The 23678-nt window shown below is 45.0% G+C and overlaps 1 protein-coding gene across 1 annotated transcript in view; it reads right to left on the reverse strand.

Annotated features, from left to right (window-relative positions):
* Positions 1-6: 6 nt before the first annotated feature.
* The window catches only part of Chmp4b (charged multivesicular body protein 4B), a 42751-nt gene continuing 19079 nt past the window's right edge, over positions 7-23678 (reverse strand). The window contains exons 2-5 of the mRNA XM_010628386.1: positions 4437-4614; positions 2409-2523; positions 1326-1452; positions 7-226 (exon numbers count right to left, since the gene is read on the reverse strand). Of these exons, the coding sequence (XP_010626688.1) occupies positions 162-226; positions 1326-1452; positions 2409-2523; positions 4437-4614 (485 nt within the window). The 3' untranslated portion in view covers positions 7-161. The remainder of the gene's footprint in view (positions 227-1325; positions 1453-2408; positions 2524-4436; positions 4615-23678) is intronic.

The raw sequence follows: 23678 nt of genomic DNA on the forward strand, positions 1-23678 counted from the left end.
GCCATGCTATGCGAGCGTGAGCAGCGATGCAACCGCTGCTTTGGAGTGAGATTCGAGCGGGCGGCTGCCTGCACCGTCCTGCCTGCCCTGCACACGCACACGCCTGCCCGCCCGCCGCGCAGGCCGTCAGAGTCTGTCTGGGCCCAGCTGCTCTAGGCCAATTATATGGATCCAGCCCAGTTCTCCAACTCCTTCATGTCTTCGTCTTCCTCTTCCTTCTTCTTGGCTGTGGGAAGAGGGAAAAGGCAATTCAGGGGGGTTGGCTGTGTGTGCTCCCTGATGCCCAAACAGCCCACCCTGTACCCACCGTGCCTTTCCTCAGGCCTGGACGCTGCCAGGCTAAACTCCAGAAGCTGGCACACCTTCCGCCCCCAGCAGGGCCAGCCACGTCAGGAGGGGTTGTTCTACCCTGAGAGGCCTCGGTCTCACAGCACCAAAGGGTGGGGAGCTGGAGTACGGGACATGACCCTCACGCGAGCTCTAATCCCTGCCAGGCCCCCAGCTCCACCACAAGATACCTGAATCACCTCTATACACCCCCAGGTGGCTTGCTGGGCAGACTGCTCCAGACAGCTGACTACATGAAGGCCTCTCCTCTCCACACTTGGGAAAGGATGGGGACAACAGCCCATCACACACTGCACCGAGTTCACGTTCCACGCCAAATCAACTGTTTCTCCTTTTCTAGAATCTTTGGGTGGAGAGGGAGGGGAAGTCGCAACAGGGAGAAGGCAATGATGGTCTTGTGGACGCAGGTTTCTGAAAGAGCCAAAGCTGCTTCCATCCCCGAGTGCTGCCTCTGAGTGCCCAGGCTCTTGTGCACACAGCATAGGACTCAAGACACCAGACAAGGGCTGTCCTGAACTTCAACTTTCATACCTTCTCATGGGACCTGGAACTCTCTTACTTAGTGACACAGGAAAATCGTGCTAGAATAGAGGCTCTTGACTGGGGGTGACTCCTCACCCCACCCCAGGGGACATATGGCAACGTCTAGAGATGGTTTGGGTGTCAATACACAGGTGTGTGCGCGCGCGCTGGGCATCAAGCAGAGAGGCCAGTGATGCTGCAAAATACCAACAGTGCATAGGACACCTCCCCCATCCCCACAACTACCCCCAGAATCATCCTTCCAAGTCAATGGTGCTGAGGTTAAAAAACTCGGTTAGAGATACCAGGAAAAGACAGATGACACTGTCACTGTGATCACAACACATCCTATCTGGTTCTCAATCCTGCATAAGCTCAGGATCCAAGCTGAAGTCAACTGACCCACAAGACCACTTATCATGGGGCCCCAAGGCTGTGCAGTGAGGTTTACTTACTGGGTTTGGATGGTAGTGCTATCGAGGGAACATTTGGTAAAGGAACTGTTTCAGGCCCACTGATCTCCAGCAAATTCTTGTCCAGCTCCTCCTGCTCTAGTTCTTCTAATTCCGCCATGAGCTCATCCTGTAAAAAGGAAGAGTGCGTGAGCCCTCCCTGGAAATGCTGGCCCCACAGCCATGCCACTGACCTGATGCCCTGAGAAAGAGGAGAAGAGAGCCCCAGGCTCCACAACTCCCCGACTCAGGCATCCTCACAAGCTCCCACTGGGGCTCTCACTGATGCATGCACATGTGGGGGGCCTGTGCCAGGCTGTGTCTCGGGAGGAGGGGCTGCATCATTTCATTCCTATTTCTTTACCTCAAGTGGACGTCCTGAATGAATGCTTGGGAATGTTTGCTGGATTCAAACAGACCTGATTAGCCCATTCACCTCCAGTCTGAAACTATGAAAAACTGGAGCTAAAGGTGAGAGGTGAAGGCCACTTTCTCATTCTAAAATGGGAGTTTGAGAGCAAAAAAATTTCATTCAGCAGAGAGGGGCTGACCTTCAAAGGACTCAAACCTAAGGCATAATGAAGTACCTGTACTAGGAACCGCTGCTGTATTTTAACAACCCAGAAGACTCAAGATCCCAAACTGCTACAGCAGCAAGTGGTAGGTGGCCAAGGTCCAGAAAGGACCCTCAGAGATCAGATGTAAACGTCCCTTCCAGGGTTTCCTTTACCTCATGTCAGAGCTGTAAGGGTGAATCCTGTCAATTTCAGGCTATGGTCACCTTTGCTGCCCCAGCTCTGAGCCCATGCCCACCATGGAGAGATGCAGGGTCACTTCTCACTAAATTATTAGCCTCAAGCCCGATGAAGGGGCCTAATTAAGGTTCTCTTACTCCACCTATCCCAATCAGTAACCACATCCCTCAAAATCCAGAATTCAAGGAGGATTAACCCAAGTCTGGAGAGGGTCATTTCCAAACCACACATCCCTGTGTCCGAATCTTCAATAACACATCAGCTGGATGACCCAGGATGACAGCCTGCGTGTCATCCTGGAGGATTACATGAGCTGTGTGAAAACACTCACCTCGTCAAACTCTTCTCCAAACCCTACAGGTTTAGAAATAGCTGTTGAAATCTCCTCTGCGAGTTCTTGCTGGTCAGCAATATCTTGCATTAACTCATCAACTTTATCGATGTCCCTTGAAATGAACAGATCGTCATATTAGTTTCAGTCTGTGTAAAGATGGTCTGTGAGGCAAAGGCGGAAATGCGACTCCACACAGTCTGCCTCCCAGGCCCACCCCCTACACCGTGTGACCCACTGTGAGGAATTGCTGTACTTGTCATTATCGCCTCCCTCTTCCCCTTTAAAATACAAAATCATTGCTGGGCGTGGTGGCGCACACCTACAATCCCAGCACTCAGAAAGCTGAGACAGGAAGGTTGCCATGAGTTCATGGCCATCCTGGGCTACACAGTGAGTTTAAGGTCAGCCCGAACTACATAGTGAGACCCTGTCTTTAATTAATTCATTAATATCACAGAATTAAGTGACTGGAAGTATCCATTGACATTACCTAGTTCAACACCCCGAAGGAAATAATCAAGGTTAGACAGCACAGTCAAGGGCCCGCATGCAAATTAGTAAACACATTAGATGAGACCAACAGCTCTCCTTCTAGCCCCAGGACAATTCTACAGGGGGAGGTAAAATCACAAACTACAAAATATAGCCATGCCACCTCAGAGGTCAGGTGGCAAATTTACTACACACTCAAATCTACTATGGCTCCTGTACTCATTACCAAAAGGAAAGGCAAATATGTATTTTTTTTCTGCAAAATGTTAATAATACAAACATACAATTACTCAATGTGATCTATAAAGACTTCAGAGCATTTATAGTATTTACTGAGATGTGTTCTGTGCTAGGCATCTGGGAGAATATGGAAATGAAGCAGACATGGCCCTCACCCACGTAGCTCACCTCCACCTCAAGCAACTCCTCACATACATGAAGGCCACTCTTCCTGCAACCTCACATTTCCAGAGCAGGGAGCGGCAAATTTTTTTCTGTAAAGGGCTTGATAGTAAATGTTTTAGGATTCGTGTACAGTTCCTGTTACACAACCCTGCTTTGGAGCACAAAAGCAGCTAGGCAGTATGTATATTAGTGGCATGATGATGTTTCAATAAAACTTTATTTACAAAACTAGGTGTAGCTCAGTGGTGCCACAGCCTGCTTCACAAGTGCATGGTCCTGAGTTTAATCCCTGCTGTCAAAAAAAAAAAAAAAAAAGATGGCAAACTCACAGGCTGCACTTTGCCAACTCCTGTTCTACTCAAAAGGAAGCAAGAGAAGCTCCAAGCACCCCAAATGTGGATTGCTGAGTCTAAGAACTAAAACAAATGCAGAGTAGTGTTCATAGGAGAAGCCCTTGTCTGGAACCTACTGACCTTGGCCTTCAACTGCAATTCTAACAAACTGGGTATCTAATTTCTTAGGTCACTGCACATGACAAAAGAGCCACCAGAGAAGAAAGGACCACCGTGAGTGTGGGTAAGAATGCTTATCAACATGACAGCCATAACCTGATAGCAAGGAAAGCAAAAAATAATTTTTTTAAACCCATCAAAATCATACAAAAGAACAGAAAGATAAAAAACAAAAACAGCAATCCAAAGCACGTCTCACATGTACCAAGGCCTTGACAGTAATGGCAAAGTCATGAGCACTAATTCTAACCCCAGTTCCCTCCACACTCACACTTAAGGCAAGCCAGCTTCCCCCTCGGGGTCATAGGCTTTTCTCCAGCCTAGTAATCTGAGGCCTGAGTAAGAGGACCATGTAAGGGCATTCCAGGTTGAAACTGTGCTCATCACAATAACCCAGAATCACTCAGACAATGTTATCATTCATTTCATGAGATCTGCTTCCAAAGGCAGTGGAGTACACAGTCCATTTTAGGGAGAGTTCCAAAAAGAAGGCAAATTAAACAGGTGCTTGAATGATTAGCTAAGGGGTCCGCCCAGGGCCATGGCCTGAGCGAGGGTCACTACAGGGGCAGCACTGAACGCCATTGGGGTGCTCCCCCGACCAGTGGACACGTACATATTGTCGTGCGCAGCCTTCATGGCCTTGGCGGCATAGCCCATGTTCTTGAGCACCTCGGTGTTGGTGTTGGCATTCTCCAGGGCCTCCCGCTGGAACTCAATGGTGGACAGCGTGCCGTCAATCTGCGCCAGCTGCTTCTCGTACCTCTTCTTGCGCTTCAGTGCCTGAAGGGCCGCTGTGTAGGGGAGAAAACATGCTTTCAGAGCCCAGACAGGGTGGTGTCCTTGAAGTCAGTGAGCCTTCCCTGGTTGTACTAGATGAACTTTGGCTGTGGCCTCCCTTTTAAGAGAGGTAAGCTTTTCTACAAGGACCACATTCAGTTTTCAAAGAAAATGCACATACCTCAATGTGCAGCCAGAAAAATGAACTCACAAGCAGAATTCACACTCCCTTGGTAACCACACACTGCCAGGCACGCAGGGCAAGAATGCACTGAGGCTGTTCTGCCTCCTGAGGTAGGTAAGTAACTTAGAATCTCTGCTAGGCTTCTTACGGGGAGTAAATGAGATTAAACAAACTAGGGCTGGGGATTTAGCTCAGTGGTTCCACTGCCTGCCTCGCAAGTGCAAGGACCAGAGTTCGATCCCTGGTACAAAACAAAACAAAAAAACACACACACAAAGAAGATACCCAAAAACCTCTCACAGCTTTAATTATTGTAAAGTAGGAGGAAAGTACCATTTTATGCCAACTAAATTACAAAAGTAATAAACAAATACCAAATACAAGATTAGACTGGGTTAAAATGCTGTCACACAAAGCCAACAAATCTATAAACTATTATACTGTTTCTGAAGAGTAACATGGCAACACACAATAATGATGTTCTTGCCCTTTAAGCCAGTAATTTATCTCTGGAAATTTATTCAACAAAAGTCAACAGAAAGTTCCAGCTGCACATAGTGGTGCTCTGCACTTGGGAGGCTGAGGCAGGAGGATCATGGTGAATCATTAGTCTGAGCTACATAATGAGTTCAAGGTCAGTCTGAATTGTGTAGTAAAACCTTGTCTGACAAAAAAACAGAACGTCTCATGTCTACAGATGGCTACTACAGCATTCTCTAAACATAAGCTCCACCCATATTTTTTATTGAGACAGGGTCTAGGGTAAGTTGCACAGGCTGGGCTTGAACTTTTGATTTTGCCTGAGCATGGCAGACCAATAGGATTACAGGTATGCACCATCATACCCAGTAATCATTTTGCTTTAAGGTCTACGCAAGGCAAGCAATTTGAACAAGGTGAATTTGTGCCAAATCTAGCCCACACCCGACTACTCCAAACCCAGGCTTCCTTCCCTTTACTGCCTCAATGTCCCTCTTTATATGCCAGAAATTATTTTTAGCATACATCTTGGATGGGCATCAAAGCCAGGAAGGTGGCTCAGCAGATTCAGGCAGAAGGGATGAGTTGAAGCCGGCAGCGCTAGCCCCAGACACACACACACCCATGCACACATGCTCCCCCACGTCCAGAAGCTTCAGGCCAGTGCCGGGGCCAGAATACAATCACCTTAGCCACTGAGCTGCGGTTCTCTGAAAGACACACAGATAGATAACAGGTTCCTTCTACTCACACTTTCTCAACCTAGGATTCCATCCTTAGACCCATTTGCCAAGGTGAAATGGCTTTGCCTCAATGTGACCATCCACAGTTCCCCCAAAATTAGAATAAATCAACTCACTCCTCTGGTCAAAGAGGAAGCTAAAGAGAACCTGCAAAAAAATCTGAAGAATGAAACGTATGTTACCTCATTAAAATTTGAAATGTCACCCAATCTGCTGTCTCCCTTGACCACTGGCCAACCTCAAGACCCTGCTGAACACCCTGGCCCTCAGCCAGCACTAAATCACGGGCATGCTCCCCCAGTTCCTCACAGCAGCAGCCGGGTAAGGCAGAACAACCACTTCTTTGAACAGATTAGCAAACAGGTTCAGACAGCAGTTCCAGGTGTGGCACCCCAAAGTGCATGCCTTGCCATTCTAAGTGTTATGCCTCCCACTTAATGAAGAGGAGAGCAGCTTGCCCTGGACGGGGGCATCCAGTCCAGCAGGGAGTGTCCAGAGAGGAAGTGCAAACCCAATCATTCCTTTGCTTAAAGTCTTCCATAGCTCCTGCTGTCCACAGGACAAAGGCACCACATGGTTCCATGCGGCCTGCAAAGTGCTACAGAGGCAAGGGACTCCACAGTCCAAGTCTCAGGGACTGTAGCACAAAGTCAGCCTGGGAGAGTCCTGTAAGTGCCCAGCACTTCCCGAACTGCTTCCCCAAGACTTCCCTTCTGCCTCCCATTATACACAGTAACGTGTGTGTGTGTGTGTGTGTGTGTGTGTGTGTGTGTGTGTGTGCGCGCGCGCATGCGCGCGCGCGTGCTGAGGATCAAACTGAGGACCTTGTGCTTGTGAGTGAGGCACGATGTGACCGAGCTAAACCCCCCGCCCCTGCCTCCCATTGTAGAACTGGCCCAAACACCCTAATCACCCAGGAACTCTCAAACCTTCTCAGGCCAGACACCCACATCACACAGGTGCCCCTTTCCCAGGGTGCCCCATCCAGGCCAGCTGAGAACCACTAGCTGGCCATTCTAGATTCACCAAAGTACTCTAGAGCCTGCTGCATCACGTCCACCTCCAACATCTGCTCGTGGAGTACAGATCCCAGACCTCACTCTAACATGGAGACTGCAGGTTAAACCATTGAAGCAGCTCATCCAGGTCACCTGTCATTATGCAGGGGCAAGCTCAGCCACGGGTCTGCATAAGCCCAGCCCTCTGCAATTCCCCATCATAGGCTTCAAAGAGTGGCAAGTGACTCTCGGATGATTCTGAAGAACACACTGAGAGGGCAGGCTGCCCTTGCTCTTCAGTCTCTTCAGTGTTCTGAGTATAGCAGGAGCCTCACAAAATGTTTACAAACCTGATTTTGTATGATCAGCAACAACCTGGCTTTTAAAACTAAAGTTGTTATTATTTCCCTATCATCATAGATTTAGCCCTGCTGTATCTTTTTCTCTAATATTTGTACATGTGTGATTTATCAGGAATTGAACTCCGGACCTCACACGTTAAGCAAGCATTCCCCCACAAAGGTACATCCCCAGCCCTTTTCATTTTTATTTTCACTAAGTTGCCCAGGCTGAAATTGCGATTCTCCTGCCTCAGCCCCCAGTGTAGCTGGGATTACAGACATGCCCACCACACCTGACTTCATTGGCAGTGGACCCTTGTATGCCAATCCTAAATTTCCGTGACATCCACCTCCACTTCTAAATCCCCTCAAGCAATAAATGATATGAAAGCAAATAAATATACTAGGAAGGCAGCAAGAGAACCCTATGAGATGACTGTACTATTCCTCTCTGTAGAGCAAAATCCAGCACAATGACTGATAAATGTTCAACACCTACTATGTATTAAATTCAATTTTTAATCCTGTTTCATAGAGTTTTCATATACAGATGACTCTTGACTTAGTACAGTTTTTTACTTCTGTGTGTATTTCCCAAGTAGTTAAGGATTCCAAAGCATTCCGTGAGCCTGGGTATACTCTTGAGAACTCCCAAACATGATTTACAAGTAATGTAACCCTGGAAGAGCTAAGGGTCAGCCTCTGTCACAAGACTATGTGTACACATAAATATTAACTTCAACCAGCCTCAAGCACGTGGCACTGAAGTAGAGTATAAGTTAGGGTAAACTGAAAGCTCAGAGGAACCAGGGGCTTTTACAAATAAAATGACATCCTTCCTAAACACTCACCCTTCAAGTAAAACTTCCTCTGTCTCAATTGTGTTTCTGGCCACAGAAATCTGCTCCTATATACTACAGCACCTCAGTTCATAGACCTACTTTGTTCTGGAAAAGACAGCCATGTTCATGTCCTTGGTCATATTTGTCACCCAATGCAGGGTTCGCAAAAAAAAAAAAAAAAAAAGCACCCACGAGCAGAGGTGCCACTGCACAGCCAAAGTGCAAAGACCCACATCCAATATTTGCATCAATACACACTACTGGCTCTTAATGCCTTGCCTAACTTTTCCAAATTCCCTACAGTTGAACTAAAAAACAATTACTGAGTTAATGAGGAGCTGTTCATCTAACCAGATATTCAAAGAAGCATCCAAAGAAGTCTCTCTTCTGCCAAAGAATTCCCAGTGTCATTTGTGAACAGGCTTTCGTAATTGAAATCTAACCCAGGCCCACAGAAGTGTACGAAGTTGCTTTTAGATGGAAAAAATAGAACTTGGAATATCCATATTTAATTATGCCTTTGCTGGTTCCAAGAGAGTAATTACAGCAGCAATTACAGATTCTAATAACCAGCTTTATTGGCTTGAAAGTGAAAGCAAAAACAACTTCAACCATGTTGAAATAAACATTGGTCTCCAGACAGTTGCTTCATTAGACCCTCCCAACAGCTATTTGGGGGAAGATACAGAAGAGATGATCCTAAGAAGCAGAGACCAGTCAAAAAGACCTGCACCCAAGACCGGAGACCCCCTCTGTAAGGCATCTGTTCGCAACAAAAACATTTTCAGAACACATCAGTGCAATACAACTGGATAGAACATTCCTTTCTCCCAGGCTAAGACCAACTCGACTTTTCCTTGAAAGATTCTGAGGAGAGAAGCAAGTCTGCCTGCCCTGATCTGCTCGATATTCAGTATAGTGGCAAACAAACCAGAACACATCCCAAGCAGTCATGACCACACACTGCCTTCTAGCACAGAGAGACCAGGCATGGAGGGCAGGAGGGCCCAGTAATCTGCTCTCACTGAATGGATGCTGGACGCTGCAGTCCTTTCAAAGACCAAAATCCTACATACGAAGTCATGTGGCAGAAAGTGCAGGGCCACAAGGAGGCATGTCCAGCCTGCTTTCCACTCTTCAGCATGCACGATGTAGCAGACACACACACTCTAGACGACACTTACAAACTCAACACAGGACCCCAGCCTAAGTGAGAATTCTAAGAATCTCAGCAGCCTTGGCACACACAGAGGGGCCACTGGCAGGCAGCAAGACAAGGGAGGCTGAGGAGCCCTGCTTTCCTTGCCTCCTGCCATCACTCAGATGCGCCTGTTCATTCTGCCTGTGAGTTAACCCCACATATTCAGGGAACTCTGAGCCAGAACTGCACCTGGCCTTCAGGCCACTACTCACTTTGCCAGAGGTGGGGTGGAGGGCACCTGTCACCCTCCGTATGTATACAAGTAAGAAGAAGCCTAGTGAAAACCACAAAGTTAACCAAAGTCAAAGAAACCTATCCACCCATGAGGATTGTTATTAGCAGCCATCCCTATACCACACAACATAGGAGATCCCTACGAAACTTAAACACTTAAGAGTTACAATTTTAACATTAAGGGCAATGGAGGCTCAAAGGACACTCCAGGTACTGAACGCCAAGGCCTCTCATTAGGTAAAAGAGAAAAGAGATTCCCATATAAATAGGGTGTTAGGGCTTGTGTTTAGAACAGGGTGTTAGGCCAATGAAGTGGGAGGTTTTTTCAGAGGTGGTTGAAACTAGTGTATGTGAGGCTGGAATAGCTTTCACAGTGCAATGCTAGACTCAAGGGCACTAGGATTAAGGGTGTGAGCACTACCTGCCCTAAGAAGCCTGGATAAAATAAAATGGGCAGGAAAACACTTAAAATCCCTTGTTGGTCAGGGGATTTAGCTCAGAGGCACTGTGCTGGCCTTGAAAGGTCCTGAGTTCTATCTATTGAGGGTACCAAAGGGGGGGGGAAGGTCTCGTTAATTTTTCTAACTTCTGCCACCCTGCCTTGGAGTCAGCCAACTATGGATTGAAACCTCTACAAACTGTAAGCCAAATAAGCCAGGCACCATGACTGGTACTTTTCATGCTCACTGGCTGCAAGGAGCCATAGGTAGGTACTGTTACTGTTCTTGACCAATCAGGATACTGAGGCTCCAAGAGTTCATCATCTGCCCAAGTCATATGGTTAGATAGTGGCAAACCTAGGATCAAACGAAGGCCACCTATCTGCAGAGAACACATTCCTTCTCTGCAGGGGAAGATCTATCCTATATGAGCAGGTAGGTAGCTGGGCTGCTTCTGGCTGAGCCTGACAATCTGAGAGCCTTTGCTGCCTCTCCTACGCCAGACTCTGCACTCCAGCAAGCATTCCAGCTTGCTGCTCAGTCTGCCCAGAAACTCTACAACCACAAAGGTAGGCAGTACCAGTTTCTAATTGGACAACATTTTTCTTTCATAAGATTTTAAATTGGTTAAAAGCATATGCGATCAAATACCACCCTTGTCATCTCTCCACATTTAGACTGACAATTCTACATAGCTGTGGAATGTGCAGTTTCTATTTCAAAAAATCAGTATCTTTGCCTCATGTCTGCCCTACGTCTTCTCTAGGCCACAAGCTCTTCAGGGCAGAACCTACCTCTCTGCCCTTAGCAGCACTGAGGGAGAAAGGCAGCGTGCTCCAGAATATCCAAATTGGACTTATGGTTTCCTCAGTTGACCCTAACCCTAACCCTCTGTCCTCTCATCTCATAATGGCTGCCAGATAGTATCCCAGGTCCTAACATAACCTGGGAGGCCCAAGGACATTTGGTAAAAATTTGGTAACTTCTGCCATTGTTCACTTTTTCCCTGTTAGCTCCTATTGAAATTCTTAGAATTTTATAACCAAAGGGCCCAGGGTTTTTTTATTATGGACAATGAGACCAAGACCTCCCTTGTATCTACACCTGGAGGAAAGCAGCAACTAAGAGTAGCAACTGGGATTGTTCCAGGGTGGGCCAGCAGGAGTGGCCCAGGCCATAGGAAAGAGAAAATGGCCAACAGAAGTCGGGCCTAGCAAAAGAACCAATGAAAAGGTCTATGTGACTGCCACTTCCTGTTCCCAAAAAGGGCAGATGCTGGCTTCCCATGGCTTTGCTGCAGCAGGGTTCTATTTGGGCAGAAAGTGGTGGGGATAGAACCCAGGGTCCTGTGCATGCTAGGCAAGCACTCTGTCACTGAGCTATGTCCCTTGCCCCAAGAGGAGATGCTTCACTTTCCAGGCACAGAAGGCAGTGGCTCTTGATGGGAAACTGTGATCCTAGCAAAGAAAGTACCCTCCCCCTGGTTCTGAGGGCCACCAGCAGACAGCCTGTGCTCTGGAACCCAAGGTCAAGGTCTTTTCCAATACCCTGGCCAGTCTAAAGAATTTTATTTAAACAGTTTGTTCAGGCTAAAGCTGAGCACCCATGCAGCCCACACATATATCCATGTCTTAATTAATATCCCATGTCTTAATTAAAATACGCCATAATATGTAAATTTGAATGTTATCTATCTCACACACAAAAATCCAGATTTTGGGCTTCTTTTGCCAATGCAGCATATCTGGCAACGTTGAGTCCACTACCTCCTGGCAACAACCCAATGGAGCTGAGTAGCAGCCATCCCTTTAGAAGAGGCCCTTCCACCTCACCTGCTGCTTGGTGGTCTCTGGCATTAATCTTCCACCTGGAGAAAATGGCTAGGAACTGTCTTATACAATCACTTGCCTTCAGGTAGTTAAGGAAGGTTATGGGGGGGGGGATTTAAAGGTAAGCAACTGAGGTCACAAAGGGTCAACAATTTGCTCAAGGTCACAAAGTTAGAAGTAAAAGAACCCAAGTCAGGTGCCCTGAATGGCTAGCACTCCTTCCTCTACTCTGGGAGACACTTGTCTCCAGATAGCACCTGCAACACAGGTAACGTGGTCCACTATGTGGCTGCTAGTTCCAGTGTCACTAAGTAAGGCTCCTCCTTCCTTAGGGCCTCGGAGTCTTCATCAAAGACATGGAAAACGATAAGTAGATATCCTCTCTAGGTCTTCTTCCAGATATAGCAGTATATGAATCCAAATAGTTCTGAGATTTGCAGCAACCAGATTAAAACAAATACAAAAGGCTTTTCTGGTCAACCTTGTATGATCCTGAAAATGTAATTAACATCTCCACATGCCATCTCCTGAGTATGTTACATAATCAAGTTTTGTCTGTACAATGAAATTAGCAGCCCCTCTTTTTATTTTAACTGGTTTCACAAACTGAGTTAGAAAGATCAGAGATTCCCTCTTACCTTCTGAACTCAGCTGCCCAGCTGGGCAGAGGAAGTCAGCATTTGGATCCAGTTAGCCACAAATGTCACTCAGGAAGAAGTAAGTAGAGTGAGAATGTGAACTCTTATGCCCCATCTCCTTCCTAGTTCTGGCACTGCCGCGTTCCTCTCTCAAAGACCTCTCCTACTAGTCTGAGAGGACACTTTAGCCTGGCTCTCCTGCCCCTACAGACATTTCTTTTTCTGTTCTTTTGTGTGTGTGTGCACACAAGTGCATGCATACTGGGGATCAAGCTGCAGCCCTAGAGCATGCTTCACAAGTGCTCTACCACAGAGCTACATCCCCAACCCTTTTTAGATTTTGAGACAGGGTCCTACTGCCCAGGCTGGCCTTGAACTTTGATCCTCCTGCTACAGCTTCCCAAGTAGCTGGCATTATAGGCATACACCACTGCACCCAGCAGTAACCACTTCTTAGCTTTTTTTCTAGATCTTTCCCTTTCCTTTCTCAATTCCTAATGGCTGGCCTTGAATTCTTTCCTTACCTACTAGCTGAAGATAACATCAATTCAGAGCCTTGTTTCTTATTCTTTCATTTAATCCTCACAATAAGGAATCAGTCTTATTAGCCCATTTTTCAGATGAGTTTTGAAGCCTGGAGAGATTAGGTTACTTGCTGAATCTTAAAACTTGTGAATTACCAACTGGCAAAGTAAAGATTCAAATCCTTATCTTTAGCTAAGATAGGGTGGTAGGGACTGGATTTATTCTTCTACCGAGGATAAATGAAAAACAATTTTCAAAATATTAAATGTCAGGCAAAAAATGACAGTCATCCTTCCAAGATAGAAAAGATGAGCCCTATGACCGCTACCAGCCCAGGCAGCGGTCCAAGGAGGGAAAACCCAGGCAGAGTCCAGCCGATTCCCTGGCTTGACAAGACAGAATTGAGAGTCACAAGCAAGAGCACCACAGGAGAGAGCAGCCGAGGACCCTTGAGCTGCAGAGGATATCCCTGAAGCAATCAGAACACTGATCAGCATGTGCGCACAAAGAAGCTACCTAAGGCCAGAACACGAAACACTCAAAAGGATGAGAGAGAATAATAGCAGGGGCCAGTAAGAGTGCCTGTTCTCAGAGAGACTGGAAAAGCTTCATGATGCAGGGCTCTTCAGCAGGGTCTTGTCTCGATAGTAGGGAATAATGAGCCCAGTGCTAGACAAACACTGCTCTTGGCCTACCTAAGCAAACTCAAAAACATGAAAGACTCAGAAGGACAAAATGTAGGCAGGGGACTTAGCTCAGGGGCATAACACCTGCCTCACAAGCACAAGGTCCTGAGTTCGGTCCCTGGTAGGAAAAAAAAAAAAATGTTACCAATAAATTGTACCCAAAACAAAGGTAAAAAGTTTGTATGTGTATTCAGTATCCAACGAGGTAAAAAAAAAAAAAAATTTTTTTTTTTTTTTTTTGGAGACAGGGTCTCACTATGTAGCTGAGACTGACCTGGAACTCACCATGTAGCTCAGGCTGGTCTCGAATCTACAGTGATCCTCCTGCCTCAGCCTCCAGGAGTACTGGGATTACAGGCGTGCGCCACCATACCCGGCTCTAACAAGGTAAAATTAACATGTGACATCCAATCAAAACTTACCAAGCATGTCAGATGTGGGGTGCATACCTCTAATCCTACCCCTTGGGGAGCCAAGGCATGAGCAACAAAAGTTCAAGGCCAGCCTGAACTATATAGAAAGACACTCTCAAAAAACAAAATAACAGCTGGGGATTTAGCTCAGTGGTGCCGCCACCTGCCTTGCAAAGTGCAAGGTCTTAAATTCAATCACCCGTACCATAATAAACAAACAAACAAACAAACAAAACATAATAATAATAACAAAAACAAAATAAATCACTAGGCACATACAAATATGTAAGTGGGTAAATAATGCAAAGGAAAAAAAAAATCAACAAATTGCCAAGTAATCAGGAACACAGATATCCAAATTAGCAGTCATAAAAAGTTATAACTATACTATATGCTTAAAAAGTGAGGTGATACATAGATTCTTTAATATTCAAATTGAGCTCCTAGAGATTAAAATTATTAGGTGAGATTAGCAGATTATACTGCAGAAGAAAAGAATGGAAAACTTGAATGCACATCAGTAGAACCTACCCAAAAAGAAACAATCCTGGTACTAGAGGGGAAAAAAAATTTCAAGAAATAGTGGCTAAAATTTTTCCAACTTAATTAAGAATTATAAACATACAAATTCAAGTTCAATGAACCCTGACCACAAGAAACAAAACTACATTAGAATATATCATAACAAAATTGCTTAAACAAGAGATAAAAATTTAAAAAGCATTCAAAAGAAAACAAGACACATTATATACAGAGAAACAGATAAGAATGACTGAGATTTCTCACACAATACAATGCTAGCAAGAAGACAGTGGGAAGGCCGGGCATGGTGGCACGTGCCTATTATACCAGCACTCGGGAGGCTGAGGCAGGAGGATTGCTGCAAATTCAAGACCAGACTCGGCTACATAGTGAGTTCCAGGTCAGTCTCAACTACATAGTGAAAGAAAGAAAGGAAAGAAATAAAGAAAGAAGAGAGTGGGGTAATATTTTAAAATATCAAAAAGAAAAAAAAAACCTAGAGTTCCAAACCCTCTGAAATCTTTCAAAAACAAAGGTGACTTTGTCAGGCGCAGAAAAGCTGAAAGAATTCCTCACCACAGATAAAATATCTTAAAGGAAGTCTTTCCAGCAGGAGAAAAATGACACCAGTTGAAAGTATAGATCTACAAGAAGATATGAGGAATACCAGACAAGACAAATAATAGGTAAACATACAAGGTATTGGGCAAACTTATGATCTTGCATTTGCTAGGCAGGCGCAGTACCTATAAGATCTTTTAATTATTTAAATCTCTTTAGATAAATACAATACCACTGTATTATATTTAAGACACATAAAAGTAAAATATATTATAACTTCACATAGGCCAGGAAAGGCAAAATAAGAGTAAAGCATTATAAGATTTATGTATCATACACAAGGTGTCAGAGTCACATGAAAGCAGGCTGCAGCAAGTAAAAGACGCATATTATGGGCTGAGGTGTAGCTCAGTGGTACAGCTTTTGTGTAACCTGCATGAAACCCTGGGATCAGTCCCAGCACCAGAAGAGGAAGAAAGAAGAAAGAAGAGCAGCACACAATCACAAACACACGCATATACATCCCCCTCAACCCGAAAGAGGGGAGAAAAAGTGCGAAGAACATAGTAAGACAAACAGTAAAAGAAAGCAAGATGACAAATTTAAATCTAGCTATACCAATAATCATATTTAATGTAACTTTCAAAACATCTCAATTAAAAACCTGAGTTTTTAAAAAGACTTCAAAATATTTTCCATAAAGAGCCTGGTGTGGTGTTGGGGTTTAGCTCAGAGGTACCAGGTGCAAGGTCCTGAGTTCAATTCCCAGTACCAAAAAAAAAAAAAAGAAAGAAAGAAAAGAGCCAGGTGTGATGTCACACACCTATAATCCCGGCACTCAGGAGGCTGAAGAACGATCACTTTAAATTCAGTGTCAGCCTGGGCTACATAATGAGTTCAAAGTCAGCCTGAACTACACAGAGACCTTATCTCAAAAAAGGGAGGGAGGGACAGAGGGAAAAAAGGGGGAAGGGGAAGAGAGAGAAGGGGAGAGGGAAAAAGATAACCATTAGCTACATATTATCTGTAAAAAACACTTCAAACCAGGCGTCACAGCACATCCCAGAACTTGGAAGCTGAGGCAGGAGGATCACCATGAGTGTGAGATCAGCCAGGGCTACATAGTGAGTTCAAGGCCAGCTTAAACTTTATAGCAAGACTCTGTCTCATAAAAACCAAAATGCCAGGGCCAAGGATACAGCTCAGTGGCACCACAACTGCCTGGCAAGCGCAAGGTCCTGAGTTTGATCCCCAGTACCAAAGCAAACTAACAAACAACAACAACAAAAAAAACACAGTTCAAATACAAGTTAAAAGAAAAAGGATGGGAAAAGACATACCATGGATACACTATCAAAGGAAACCTAAAGTTGCTGTTAAGTACATGAAAAAATGTTCAGCATCTTTATTCATTACGGAAATGAAAATCAAAACAACAATGAGATTCCATCTTACTTCAGTTAAGAACAGCCATCAAGGACTCATAAAACAACAAATGCTGGCAAGGTTGTAGAAAAAAAGGAACACTTTGGGAGAAATGTAAACTAGTACAACCACCATGGAAATCAGTATAGCAATACCTCAGAAAGCTAAAAACAGAAATTCCATTTGATGCAGTGATACCACTTTTAGGTATCTTCCCAAAAAAGTTAAAGTGGTCCTATTACAGTGATAGGTGCGTACTCATTGTTAATGGCAGCACAACTCACAATAAATAAATTATGGAAGTGTCTATATGCCTATCAACAAATGAATGGATAAAGAAAATGAGATCTTTATACGGAGTATTAGCCATAAAGAAAAAATCTGAGTCATTTGTACAAAACTGATGGCTCTAGAAACCATCATACTACGTGAAATAAATCAGATACAGAAGGTTAAATACCACAGTTTCTCTAATATGAAACACTCAAATTATAAATAATTTAAAGAGGAAAAAAGCAATGGTAGGAAGCAAGGAGGTAGGCTCTAGAAATGGCACAGGGATGGGGAAGCGGAGAGAAAGGGGGGTGGGGAGAGTAAAAATGATCAAGATGAGATATAAATATGTGCACCAATAAGTAATGTAATCATTATGTATTACAATCACAGACTAATGAAAATGTGAAAGTGGTTATATTAAGACAAAATAGATTTCAGAGCAGAGAATATTACCAGGGTTATAAAAATGACACGTCAAGTCAGGCATGGCGGTGCACACCTGTACTCCCAGCACTCTGAGGGGCAGAAGCAGAAGGATCACAAGTCGGGCAATTTAGTGACCTAATGAGATCCTGCCTCAAAATCAAAGGGAGGAAGGGGGGAAAATGAACAGAAACAAAGCTTATGTAAGTAAGGAGGGGTGGATGGGTTGGTTGAAAAGAGGAAAGGGGAATGAGAAAAAATAAGAACCAAGAGGGCCAGGGATTTAGCTCAGTGGTTCCATTGCCAGCCTGCCTGCCTTATAAGCACAAGGATCCAAGTTTGATCCCCGATACAAATAAATAAATAAATAAGAACCAAGGTGTATCATGTATAGGTACAAATTCCCAATAATGAATGTGATGATAACGTATACCTAAAATTTACCAATAAATTTAACTTTTAAAAAATGAAGGGGGGCTAGAGATATGACTCATTACAAAGGCAATTCAATCTCCAGTACTGCAATACATAAATACGTTTTAGAAGGTCATTTCAGTATGATAAGGAGTTATCAGGAAACTCTAGCAAGTGTAAGCTTTCATACAGAAACCATCTTGCTCACAACACTTTACTATGGTCCCGAGGCTGATGCAGCTCATGGACGAGCAGAGATGGGCAATGGGATGTGCAGACAAAGCTAAGCACAGGGCACTACACCAGGCTGGAGGAGGAAGCCGAGCTGTGGAGCAGTGATCCATGTTAAAGGGTGGTAAAATATGGCCTCGATGTCTGTTATCTTAAGCAGGAAGAACCAGAAAGTATGAACGGGAACAAAGCTAAAAAGCCACAGACAGAAACTCAAGAAAAGACTTCTAAGCCTTGTTAAGGAGCTGCTGGATTTTCTCCCCTGTTTAGTGGGAAGCTACTGAAAGATTCAAAAGAGGACAAGAACGTGATCAGATTTACATTTCAGAAAAATCCCTCTAGCTGCTGTGGGAAGAAAGAATTGGCAGCCACTGCAATAATCTGCAGGGTCTGGATTTTTAAAGGCCTGAACTGAGGCCACAGAGGAGGGGTGGGCCAGCAGAGTCTGAACTTGGAAAACACTAAACAGGAAGACTCCATGTGCCTCTACCGCCTGTTTGAATGTGCAAGGGAAGCAAAGTAAGGGAGTGTGGATTAACCTCCAGGCTCCTGGATGCAGCAGCCATGCAGTGGAGAGGCAATTTCTCTGAGGGACCGAGATTCAGAAAAGAGAAGACAGGCCAGAAAGAAGAAATCATTCTCCAGATCTTTGAGCTGCGGACTCTAAAATTCAAATTAGCACCTGGCAATTTGAATTCGAATTAAATCTGAAATCTGTAAGATGAAGGTAGAGTTCTGGGATTTGTGCCAAGTAAGTCAAATCTAAATCATTTCTTACAAATGTATGCAGCACACAGGATTCACAGGTAGCCTCACAGTTACTATTTATGCATGTGTGCCTCAGGAGAACACACAAGCATGTCTGTACTGCAGACACTCTCGAGGCCTTGCAGTTGGTCATCTCTGGCAAGGGCACAGAGTGGCTAGAGCAGGGAAAATACTTTTTTTTTCCTCTTAAATTATTTTTATTGGTACATGTGAGGTATACAGGACATTTACACTCATCACTGGGAACTTGTACCTTTACGTGATGTATCTTGGTTCTTACTTTTTCCCCATTTCCCTGCCCTCCCTTGAACCCCTCCACCCCTCCCTGTTCAGAAAAGCTTTGCTTCCATTTCTTACCTCATATTTTTTTCTTTTCAGGGAAAGAACTTTTAAAATTATATACCATTTACACAACTATCTAAAAAAGAACAAATGAAAAAGTAACAACAGCCAATTGCTTCCCCTTCTTAGACATGGAAAAGCAGCTATATTTAAAGCAGTAGATGGGCCGTGGATTTAGCTCAGTGGTTCCACCGCCTGCCTTGCAAGTGCAGGGACCCGAGTTCAAACCCCAGTATCAAAAAATAAATAAATAAAATTTAAAAAGCAGTAAACATTTACCAAGAACAAGCGAACTAGGCCTGTCACTAGTCTGGTCCCTCCCAGTGGAGGGAAGGCTTTGACTGAGTCCCTCCCCTAGCCCTCCGGATGCCAATTTGGATGCTCTTAGCCTAGGTTCTTGGCTGGCACAGGGGAAAACAGCCTGCCCTCCGTTTCTGTTCCCAGACTGATGTACTCTTCTTTTCTGACTGGCTTTTCTTCCTCTGTCTCCAGCTGAATCTATGCCAACAAGAGCCCCTTCTGCCTAAGCAAACACAGCTTCGCCCTGGCAACTGAGATGACAACGTAGGTCTGGAGGCGAGGGCAGTCTGGGGTGATGGGAAGTGAGAACCTAAGGCAGAAACAAGGGGAAGCCAGACCAGCTTATTCTCTCTTCAGCATCAAAAACACAATGGGGGGCTACACAGCCAAACCATCCTCCCTGCACAAATGGCAGCAAGGGAATAAAGAGAGGAGACACATGAAGCTCTAAGAAAAGGAAGCCTTGCCTCAGGCCACAAAAAGATGGGGCACAAAACTTCAAAGTCCTAGAAACCTACAGTTATATCCTTTTTACACTCCATGCAATATAAATAGAAAGTGGACTCCTGCAGGGCTGGGTCAGGGTCCTACAGGAGGTGCTCAGGGACTGTTAGAAGGACAAACACTCTCAGGAAGAGTAAATGGAGGGGCGGGCCTAACACTGGAACCTAGGTCTGCATTCTCCATAAACCCTGGTGCGGGTGGGAAAATACTAAGAAGGAGCAGTAGGATATACCAGGCAGGAGACTTGCCACAGGGCAATTGTTTTCCTGTGGAGTAATCCTTTCAAGGCCCAAGGCTGTGCAAACAGATCAGGCCTCCAAGGCCATAAAGTGGGGCAGGCCTATGATCCAAGCTGAGGCACAGCATAAAACCCTAGGGAAGAGGGTGAGTAACTGGGTAGCACATGATGCTAACAGCCAATCAGAATCTTTCTGGGGGATTTTTCTATATAGAGTGGACAGAAAGGGACAGGGGGAACTAGAACTATAAACCTCAGTGGCTGCTGCACTCACAGCCACACTCATGAATAAGTATAGATAGTCAAATGGCAGAAAAAGAGATCAGCTCCACCCTGCCCGTATCACAGTCATGTGAGTCAATGATTATCCCTTCTGCGGGGTTAAAGTGGGAGGGGGAACCACCAGTCTGTAACCCCAGCACTTGGGAGGCTGAGGCAGGAGGATCACAGAGAGTTCAAGGCCAGCCTAGAATATACAGCAAAACACTGTCTCAAAAAAAATTTTTAATTACATTTATCATCTTATAGAGCCTTAACTCAAGCTATTTGACTGACTCCAGAGGCCTTATTACTATTAATAGTCCCATTTTACAGTTGAGGACACAGGCTCCTAGAGGTCAAACAGTTAACACTGGGTCAGGGATTTAGCCCGGTGGTTCCACCACCTGCCAAGAATGCACAAGGTCCTGAGTTCCATCCCAGTTACCAAAACAAACAAACAAAAAAAATAGCTAACATTAATGGCAGGAATCAAATATACGCACTGTTTTACTTTATGAGTAAAAACAGATCAGTACAATGTAAATGTACTTAATGCCAGAGAACTATACATTTACAAATAGTTAAAATGGGAAATGTTATGTTACATATATTTTCCCCACTGTTACAAAACAAAAACTGCAGGCTGGAAATGTAGCTTAGTGATGACAGTGTGAGTTTAGCATGCATTATGCTAGCACCAAGATAAAAACAAAAATAGGCTGTGTTAGGGAATTGATCATGTTAAAGTATTTTGTTTCACTGCCATTTTGAGCTGGACTTCCGGGTAAGTTTCCTTTTCCCCAAGACCACGTCAGTATATAGAATTGAAACTCAGAGCTTCTGCAAAGCATGAATTTTAAAAGGCAACATGGATTGATATAGGTTAAGGACAGCCTACTCCACCCTAATAGGAAGGTCTTTAGCTCCAAGCCCCATAAATAAGCCAGCACTCCCTTAACTCTCTCCCTCTCTCCCTCTCTCCCCCTCCCTCCCTCCCTCTCCCTCTCCCTCTCTCTCTCTCTCTCTCTCTCTCTCTCTCTCTCTCTATCTCTATCTCTCTCTGCTCTTTCTCTCTGCTCCGCTTCCCTGAATAAAATCTCCAGTCGGACCTCTCAGTGTGGTGTGCATGGCCTAGTTGTTAAGCATCGCTGTTCCCTTTCAGGCGGGTCATGAGTTTGCTATTCGGCCTTCCCTGCTGAACACTGTACCTCATTAGCATGTATGTGAGAACAACAAAACTAGAGGACTAACTCTAAACCGTGCACAGAGCTACCAGAAACTGAGACGCAAAGAGAAAATAATCTGTTTCCATGCACAATTTACAACAGTGCCAAATTACAATCTGATTGTACAGATGAGAGTGGAAAGAAAGCCAGCTGTGGTCTGGTCTTAGTTTCCTTGTCTCTAAAATGAGGTAGGGCCAAGGATTTAGCTCAGTGGTTCCGCCACCTGCCTTGCAAGCGCAAGGACCTGAGTTCGATCCCCAGTACCAAAAAAAAAAATGAAGAAAGCAATGTCAAAAGCAGGCTTCCTCCCCATGCAAACGACAGCCTCCAGGGTCCCAAAGTGGTTGGTCAGAGAACTAAAAAATAAGGGTCGTCCTTATTGAATGGGCATCCTCCCAGAATTCACAGATTGAAGCCTTAACCCACAGGGTGAGTGTATTTGGAGATGGCTGTTAAGAGGTAATTAAGGCTAAATGATATCATATGCGTGGCGCCCTAATCCACAGGATTTGTGGCTTTAGGAGGGATACCAATCCCAACAGTGTACATAGGTACTAAGGAAAAGCCATGTGAGAATAGAGAAAATGCAGCTACCTGCAAGCCAGGAAGAAAGCTCTCACCAAAACCCTGATCACATCGCACCTTCCTCTTGAACTTCATCTTCATAACTGAGAAAATAAATTTCTGTGAAGCCTCCTGGTCTGTGGTCTGTGGTATTTTGTTAAGGCAATTTGAGCTCACTGAGCACTGAAAATTCTCCACCCTGCAGAATCTTTAATCCTAGGCATAGTATCCCCCTTTGGCTCTTGGGCTCCCAAACCCCTCCTCTCATATAATTGACAACCTCAGTGTCTTTCCTGCCTCTTCTTCCCACTTTGGCACCTCCACATTCCTGGCTCTAAATGCAGGGGGACTGTGGAAGAGGGTGCTCCTCATACTCCATAATTAGCTCTTTGGCCAAAGTCCTCATGCTCCACCAGCCATGAGACCTGGTTCTGGCTCCACCTCTGCTGCTGGCCAGCTGTGGTCTGGGCTTAGTTTCCTCGTCTCTAAAATGAGGTCGGGCCAGAGATTTAGCTCAGTGGTGCCACTACCTGCCTCGCAAGCACAGGTCCCAAGTTTGAGCCCCAGTACCAAAGAGAAGAGTAAAGGAATGGACCCAGAGGGTCTCTGGTCCTCATATTTCTAAGGCTGATGAGACCCAAAGAAGATTCAGCCAGGCTGAGCCATCGCCCTTCTCCCCTATCTAACGTCTACACATGGATTGTGATGAGGCTCTGCAACATTCAGATGTCCCTGGGTGTTGTCCCTGCACGTGGACCCTAACTTAGGCACCGGTCTAACTACTTTGGGAGCCTTCTTTACAGAAAGGAATCACTGGGTATACACTGTGGACATGGCCTTCCCTCTCACCAACCACAGAGCTTGTATGCCTTTATTAGCAGTTAAAACAAAACAAAAACTTGCTTCTCATACCAAAAGGCTTAGAAAAAAACCTTCTTGGATCTGTTTTCACTTAAGAAATAGAGGGCCAGTGATTTAGCTCAGTGGTTCCGCCGCGGGTATCGCAAGCACAAGGACCCAAGTTCAATCCCTGGTACCAAAGAAAAAAGAAAGAAAAAAGAAAGAAATAGAAAATTCTGTCTCAACTATTCAGTCAAAGAGATAGAGAAATTCATGCCAAAATTATCTCAGAAGATCTGTGGTCTCACAGTATTAAGACCCAAGACAAAAACCCCCTTACAGCCTGGGATCAAATAAGGGGAGGGAATACCTCTTGTTTTTGCTTTCCATCTTGCTGCCCCAGTACACATACCTGCTTCCCAGGGGAGATGAAGTCTGAGCAACACCACAAAGTCAGGCCCACACCTCTGCAAGTAACAAGGCAGTTTGAATACAAAGAACTAGCCAGAAGGGGCGAAAGTTCAATTGTGTTCACAAACACTGCCAGAGAGCAGGGCATGGTGGCACATGCCTATAATTCCACACTTTGGGAGGCTGAGGCAGAAGGAAATGTGTTTTTTGTGGGGTTT

The sequence above is a fragment of the Fukomys damarensis genome, unplaced genomic scaffold (genome assembly GCF_012274545.1).
Source record: "Fukomys damarensis isolate Sample0158 unplaced genomic scaffold, DMR_v1.0_HiC HiC_scaffold_22, whole genome shotgun sequence".
NCBI lineage: Eukaryota > Metazoa > Chordata > Mammalia > Rodentia > Bathyergidae > Fukomys > Fukomys damarensis.